General features: G+C 45.7%; 1 protein-coding gene across 1 annotated transcript in view; it reads right to left on the minus strand.

Annotated features, from left to right (window-relative positions):
- The window catches only part of LOC122548623 (uridine-cytidine kinase-like 1), a 120,334-nt gene that overhangs the window by 106,127 nt on the left and 5,891 nt on the right, over positions 1-8,316 (minus strand). Inside the window, exon 3 of the mRNA XM_043687456.1 lies at positions 6,218-6,324. Coding sequence (XP_043543391.1) covers positions 6,218-6,324 — 107 coding nt within the window. The remainder of the gene's footprint in view (positions 1-6,217; positions 6,325-8,316) is intronic.

Genomic DNA, 8,316 nt, shown 5'->3' on the forward strand with positions numbered 1-8,316 from the left:
AGTCGTACGAGGATAGTTTGAGAGTTCTCGGCCTTTTCTCGTTGGAACGGCGAAGGATGAGGGGTGACTTGATGGAGGTTTATAAGATGATCAGAGGAATAGATAGAGTATACAGTCAGAAACTTTTTCCCCGGGTACAACAGAGTGTTACAAGGGGACATAAATTTAAGGTGAAGGGTGGAAGGTATAGGGAAGATGTCAGGGGTGGGTTCTTTACCCAGAGAGTGGTGGGGGCATGGAATGCGCTGCCCGTGGGAGTGGTAGAGTCGGAATCATTGGCGACCTTTAAGCGGCATTTGGATAGGTACATGGATGGGTACTTAATCTAGGTTAGAAGTTCGGCACAACATCGTGGGCCGAAGGGCCTGTTCTGTGCTGTATTGTTCTATGTTCTATGTTCTACACTATTAGTAACTGAACTCCAGGATGATCATTTCCCATTAACCACCACCCTGTGTTCTTTCAGCTAGCCAATTTTTGATCCAAACTGATAAAGTACCCTCAATCCCATGCCTCCATATTTTGTGCAATAGTCTACCATGGGGAACTTTATCAAACATCTTACTGAAATCCATATACACCACATCAACCGCTATCCACCTGTTCGGTCACCTTCTCAAAGAATATCCAAAGGTTTGTGAAGCACAACTCACACTTCACAAAACCATATTGATTATCCCTAATCAACTTATTCCTTTCTAGATGATTATAAATCCTATATCTCTTATAACCTTTTCCAACACTTTACACAAAACCAAAAGTAAAGCTCCCTGGCCTTTAAGTACCCGGACTGTCTCTATTCCCCTTCCTGAACAAGGGAACAACATTTGCTATCCTCCAGTCTTCTGGCATTATTCTTGTAGACAATGACGACAAAAATATCAAAGCCAAAGGCTCTGCAATCTTCTCCCTGCCTTCCCAGAGAATCAGAGGGTAAATCACATCCCAGGGGACTTAATATATTTTCACGCTTTCTAGAATTGCTAATACCTCCGTGTGAACTGCAATCCCATGATTAGATTAGATTACTTACAGTGTGGAAACAGGCCCTTCGGCCCAACAAGTCCACACCGACCCGCCGAAGCGCAACCCACCCATACCCCTACATTTACCCCTTTTAACCTAACACTACGAGCAATTTAGCATGGCCAATTCACCTAACCCGCACATCTTTGTGACTGTGGGAGGAAACCGGAGCACCCGGAGGAAACCCACGCAGACACGGGGAGAATGTGCAAACTCCACACAGTCAGTCGCCTGAGTCGGGAATTGAACCCGGATCTCTAGCGCTGTGAGGCAGCAGTGCTAACCACTGTGCCACCGTGCCGCCCACAAAGTCTAGTAGCCTGTATCTCAGTATTCTCCTAGGCAACACTTTTTTCCAGTGTGAATAATGAGGAAAAAAAAAATTCATTTAGCGTTTCCCTTATCTCCACTGACTCCATGCACAACTTCCCACTACTGTCTTTGACTGGCTCTAATCTTACTCTCGTCATTCTTTTATTCCTGATATACCTATAAAAAGCCTTAGGGTTTTCCTTGATCCTATCCGCCAACGACCTTCTTCATCTTGACAAGAGATTCAAGTTCCTTAGTAAGCCATAGCTCCTGCGTTCGACAACATCCTCCTTGCCCGACAGGTACATACTCTTCAATGACCTGCAGTAGCTATTCCTTGAATAAAGCTCCACATTTCAATTGCACCCATCCTCTGCAGTTTCTTCCCCATTCTATGCATCCTAAATCCTGCACAATCGCATCATAATTGCTTTTACCCCATCTATAACTCTTGGCCTGCATTATATACACCTACCACTTTCCATTGCTAAAGTAAACATAACCGAATTATCACCAAACTCCTCACCTGGAAATCCAACACCTGGCCGGGTTCATTACTCAATACCAAATCCAATGTGGCCTCGTCCCTAGTTGGCCTGTCAGGAAATCCTCCTGCACACATTCGACAAAAATTGACCCATCTAAAGTACTTGAACTATCGTATTTCCAGTCAATAGTTGCAAAGTTAAAGTGCCCCATAACAACTACCCTGTTGCTATTGCTCCTTTCCAGAATCATCTTTGCTATCCTTTCCTCTACATCTCTGGAACTATTTGGAGGCCAATGAAAAACTCCCAACAGGGTGACCCTCCTTTCCTGTTTCTAACCTCAGCCATCGAGGCCTCAAATGTCTTTTCTGCAACCATAACACTGTCCTTGACTAACAATGGCACTGTCGCATTCCACCTACCCATTCCTCAACCCCCCCCAACCTTTTACCATCTTCTGTTCTTACTGAAACATCTAAATCCTGGAACCTGCAACAACCAATCCCATTCCTGCCCTATCCATAACATCGAAATCCCAGGTACCAACCCATGCTGCAAGTTCACCCAGCTTATTCCAGATGCTCCTGGCGTTGAAATAGATATATTTCAAACCAACTTTCTGGTTGCCACTGCCCTCATGTGACCTTGAAATCCCATTTGAGACCTCACTACTCTCAGCCTCCTGTATATTTTAACTACAATTTGGGTTCCCATCCCCCTGCTGAATTAGTTTAAACCCATCCGGAGAGCTTTAACAAATTTCTCCCCTAGGATACTGGCACCCCTCTGGTTCAGGTGAAGACCATCCCATTTATAGAGGTCCCATCTATCCCAGAAACAGCCCCAGTTATCCAAGAATCCAACACCCTCACTTCTGCACCATCCCTGCAGCTACATGTTCAACTGGATGCAGGTTTGCTCACTCAGCTGGAAGGTTCATTTCCAGAAGTTTTGTCACCCTACTAGGTAACATCTTCAGTGGGCCTCCGGGCGAACCTACATCCAGAACCTCAACCTGAGCTACAAATCTTCTCAAACTCGCCAAGTGTTCAACTCCTCTCTCCTCTTTTTTTCTCGCCTCACTAGCAGGTGCAATAAACTAAAGATAACAACTGTGTTTGTCCTAGCTCCAAGCTTCCACTCTAGCTCCTTGAATTTCTGCCTTCAATCCCATCTCTCTTCCTACCTATGTCATTAGTGCCTATGTGGACCACAACTTGGGGCTGCTCCCCCTCCCCTCAAGGATCCCAAAAACACGATCAGAGCCATCATGAACCCTGGCACCTGGGAGGCAATACATCAACCGTGAGTCTCTGTCGTTCCCACAGAACCTTCTTCTATCTGTCCCGCTAACTATGGAGTCTCCAATGACTAATGCTCTGCTCCTCTTCCCTCTCCCCTTCTGAGCAACAGGGACAGACTCTGTGCCAGAGACCTGTTCCCCATTGCTTAGTCCTGGTAACTCATTTCCCCCACCCACAACCCCCAACAGTATCTAAAATGATATACTTGTTTTTGAGAGGAACGGCCACAGGGGATCGCAGCACTGCCTGCCAGTTCCTTTTCCATCCTTCTATGGTAACCCATCTACTACCTTCTTGTACCAGAGCCCTCTGCCTCCCAAATGATCTGAAGTTCATCCAGCTTCAGCTCCAGTTCCCTAATGCGGTTTTTGAGGAGCTGGAGTTGTGTGCATTTCCCACGGATGCGGTCAGCAGGGACACGAGTGATGAGCCTTACCTCCCACATTCTGCAGGAGGAACATTCAACTGCCCTAACCTCCATTGCCACTATTCAAAATTCCCAATGAGACAGCTAAAAAATAAAAAAAAACTAGTACACTTACCAATCCAGCACACAGAAACCTTTTTTTGGTTAGAGGAGGACAATGGGTGGGAGACACTACCCGAGTAGTGTTTTGGGTAAAGCAACTGCCCAAATATAAAGTCACACTTACCAGCAATCTCGTGTCTGCTCCTGCTCAGCATGCACTCTGCCTATACATGAGGTAAGTTTATATACTTTAAACTTTGCCTTCCTGTCAGGCCTCTGGTCCTCGCTGTCACTCCTTCCACTTCAATTACCAAAGAAATGAAGACCGCTGAACCCCAAGGTAAGTTTATTTCTTATTAGAAATTCTCCTGTCTCTGCCTGTAATGGGTTCACATTTGGCTGCACTAGTCTTGCTTTGTGAATACTGGGGCGGCACGGTGGCACAGTGGTTAGCACTGCTGCCTCGCAGCGCCAGAGACCTGGGTTCAATTCCCGTCTCAGGCGACTGACTGTGTGGAGTTTGCACGTTCTCCCAGTGTCTGCGTGGGTTTCCTCCGGGTGCTCCGGTTTCCTCCCACAGTCCAAAGATGTGCAGGTCAGGTGAATTGGCCAGGCTAAATTGCCCGTAGTGTTAGATAAGGGGTAAATGCAGGGGTATGGGTGGGTTGCGCTTCGGCGGGGCGGTGTGGACTTGTTGGGCCGAAGGGCCTGTTTCCACACTGTAAGTAATCTAATCTAATCTAAAAAAAAAGATGATTTCACAAGCCATTTCTTGCTATTTTACACTCATTCTGTTCTTTCTCCTTAACAACTTCATGTTCTTTGTTGCTGCATTCTAAAATTCTCCCAATCCTCAAGCATACAACTCGATCAACTTCCTCCTAGTCATGCCTCCTTCACTTGTCCTGTGGGTATTTTTGACTTAAAGAAAATGTACATTCACTGTTCTTCTGAATTCCAATGAGTACAAGAGTCAACTTTATTGCAACATACAAAATTGTTAAGGGGATTTGGAGAATGTGTATCCAGAGAAATGACTTTCCCTTGTGGGAAAGTCTAGGACAAGAAGGCATGATCTACAAATAAGGCCCTTTAAAAGGAAGAATTTCTTTTCTCAGGAGGGTAGTGAATTGTGGAATTCTTAAATGCAGAGCGCTGTGGAGGCTTGGTTATTAAAATCTGTCTCTCAGCCTCGAATCAAAGAGAAAATAAAACAAAAGAACTATGGATGTTGAAAATTTGAAACAAAAAAAATGTAGTGCTAGAAAAACCTCTGTTCTTGCAAAGGATCATGGGGCTCAAAACATTAACTCTGGTTTCCTCCCCATGAGGGAATCAATGTTATAATGAAAAGGCAGGAAAGTGGAGATAACTGCCGGAGTGATTCTGCCTCTGTGTTAACTAGCTCCTTAAATTCTATATTCAGGATCTCATCCCTCTTTTGTACCTAAGTTGCCACTCACTCTTGACTCTCCCATAAAAAAATGTTCTGCAGCCAATTTATAATATCTCTGAGCTTGGCACCAGTGAGGCAACATGCTATTGTTGAGTCACATTTATAGCCACAAATGCCCACTGGTTTCCTATCAAATCTACCATTATTGTAAATCCAGTGTTCTTCACTCTCCCATCCCAAATCCCACCTGTACAGCTGAGGCAACTGTGGTCCCGCAAACTTGTCTCTCATTACATTCTTCTAAAGAAGCATGATCGTCACAATATCCAAAATTATACTTTTTTGTTTGTAAACCCAGTGTTCCAGAGCTGTAGCAGCACGAGTAGCTCGGTACTCTCTCTCTCTCCCCCAGATAAGTGTAGGCCCAAGCCCTGCGCTCTGTTCATATGCTCTTTGCTTACGGGATATTTCCTTGCAGCTCTGCTTTCTCTCGTTAGTATCTCTCCAACGCTTATTCCTTGGCTATTTGCAATAGAAAATTAGTAGAACTTCAGTAGTGTGGAAGCAGGCTATAGACCGAGATTATAAGGACTCCCATTGAGGTGAATGGCTGCAAAGTGTCTCCGTGCTGCATATAAAATGAAACTCATCCTGTAGTTTCATTCAGCAGGGAGTAGGCATAGCAGTCTCAAGATATTCTTCTCCCTTTATAAGCAATAGGTAGAGGTTTTTGAATTCAGTCAAAAAGGCCTGAACAAGCTAACATTGCTTTTATTGCAGACCGAATTGACCTACATCAATAACTCACTTTCCTCTCCTATTCAAAGGTTCTGGAATATGTCAGGGATGCAAGCACACCATATAAGAAGTGATCAACCAACTACATTTAGACACAACTAATGACTTGGATTGGCTACTGCAGAAAGTTATCAATGCAGCAGTGTGGCTTAATTCGAAAATTCTGACACTAACAATTTTAGATCTAGGAAAATGCAGAAACTAAGATGGAAAAACGAGATGTCCATTGAAGGCAATCGATTTTTGTCACAAAATGTGGAATTTTCACTCTTCTATTTGTCATTTCACTGAAGACATTTACATCAGCATAAAAATAGCAAAGCAAAATATTTAATGATTATAATATCCCACATTAAAATTTCAAAGCTTTAATAATTACATAGAGCATATTCAATATAAACCATTGGAAGCAAAGTTACGCTACCTTATAGAAGGAATCCATAGAAAGCAGCACCACCCAAGGAACATCTAAAGCTTCAATGATCTTGTTAGCCACTGTGGTTTTGCCTGAAGAACTACCTCCACACAAACCTAGAAAGAAAGATTGGCTGTAAGCACATTATGAGGTTGACAAACTGAGAAGGAGGGAGCAACAAGGCAAAAGAAGTGAGGAGTGAGTGTCATGCATGCATTATGAACCAAAGAAATGACATTTCAACTGAAGGTTAGGAAGTTTCCTTTAAAAGGTGGGTTTGTGTCTGTAATAGGGAGCCAGCACTGCATCTTTCCAATCAGGGAATAGAATTGTAAGAGAGAGGTATATACCTTGTGGAGAGTGAAACTGGTTGTTGGGTTTGGGGACACATGGACATTTTTAGTAAAAGGTGGGAATAAATTTGTTTCCTTGTCTAATGTATGGCCAAACCACAAATTACAGTTCGCCTTCATTAGCTGGAGCATGATATATAGGAGCAGTGATGTCTTGCTGCAATTTTATAGAACACTGGTCCAGCCACAGATGGAATACAGTGTGCTGTTGTGGTGACCACATTATGTGAGAGACAGACAGAGTGAGAGAGACAGAGCAGAGGAGGCTGAGGGGGGAATCCAACTGGGCTATAGAAATTTATGAGAGGCATAAATAGGTTAGATAATAAGAATCTTTTCCACATGGCAGACGTATCTAAGACCAGAGGGTATAACTTTAAGGAGAGGGGTAAATCATTTACATGGGATCAGAGGACAACTTTATCCCACTCAGAGGGTGGTAGAACTAATCAATGTGCTATGGGTGATGGAGGCAAGTATTCTGGCAATACTCAAGAAGCATCTGGACAAGCATTTAAACTGCAAGGACAGAGTAAGCTATGGACCCCATCCACCTGGACACCCCGTGCTGGCCTCCTACCTGCCCTCGACCTCTTCATAGCCAACTGCCGCCGCAATATTAACCGCCACCTGAACTCCCCCACCCCTCTCCCAGACCGTCGTAACCTCATCACCTCGGGGGATCTCCCATCCACCGCCTCCAACCTCATAGTCCCACAACCCCGCACCGCCCGTTTCTACCTCCTGTCCAAAATCCACAAACCTGACTGCCACGGCCGAGCCATTGTCTCCGCCTGCTCCTGCCCCACCGAACTCATCTCCGCATACCTTGACACCGTCCTGTCCCCCTTAGTCCAAGAACTCCCCACCTACGTTCGGGACACCACCCATGCCCTCCACCTGCTCCATGATTTTCGCTTCCCCGGTCCCCAGCGCCTTATTTTCACCATGGACATCCAGTCCCTGTACACCTCCATCCCCCATCACGAAGGACTCAAAGCCCTCCGCTTCTTCCTTTCCCACCGTACCGACCAGTACCCTTCCACAGACACCCTCCTTCGACTGACTGAACTGGTCCTCACCCTGAACAACTTCTCTTTCCAATCCTCCCACTTCCTCCAAACGAAAGGAGTAGCCATGGGCACCCGCATGGGCCCCAGCTATGACTGCCTCTTCGTAGGATATGTGGAACAATCCACACCCTGAACAACTTCTCTTTCCAATCCTCCCACTTCCTCCAAACGAAAGGAGTAGCCATGGGCACCCGCATGGGCCCCAGCTATGCCTGCCTCTTCGTAGGATATGTGGAACAATCCACACCCTGAACAACTTCTCTTTCCAATCCTCCCACTTCCTCCAAACGAAAGGAGTAGCCATGGGCACCCGCATGGGCCCCAGCTATGCCTGCCTCTTCGTAGGATATGTGGAACAATCCACACCCTGAACAACTTCTCTTTCCAATCCTCCCACTTCCTCCAAACGAAAGGAGTAGCCATGGGCACCAGCATGGGCCCCAGCTATGCCTGCCTCTTCGTAGGATATGTGGAACAATCCACACCCTGAACAACTTCTCTTTCCAATCCTCCCACTTCCTCCAAACGAAAGGAGTAGCCATGGGCACCAGCATGGGCCCCAGCTATGCCTGCCTCTGCGTAGGATATGTGGAACAATCCATCTTCCGAACTACACTGGCCCCACCCCCCACCTTTTCATCCGCTACATCGATGACTGTATCGGCACTGCCTCGTGCTCCCA

This window comes from Chiloscyllium plagiosum, chromosome 3 (assembly GCF_004010195.1).
Source record: "Chiloscyllium plagiosum isolate BGI_BamShark_2017 chromosome 3, ASM401019v2, whole genome shotgun sequence".
Taxonomy (NCBI): Eukaryota; Metazoa; Chordata; class Chondrichthyes; order Orectolobiformes; family Hemiscylliidae; genus Chiloscyllium; species Chiloscyllium plagiosum.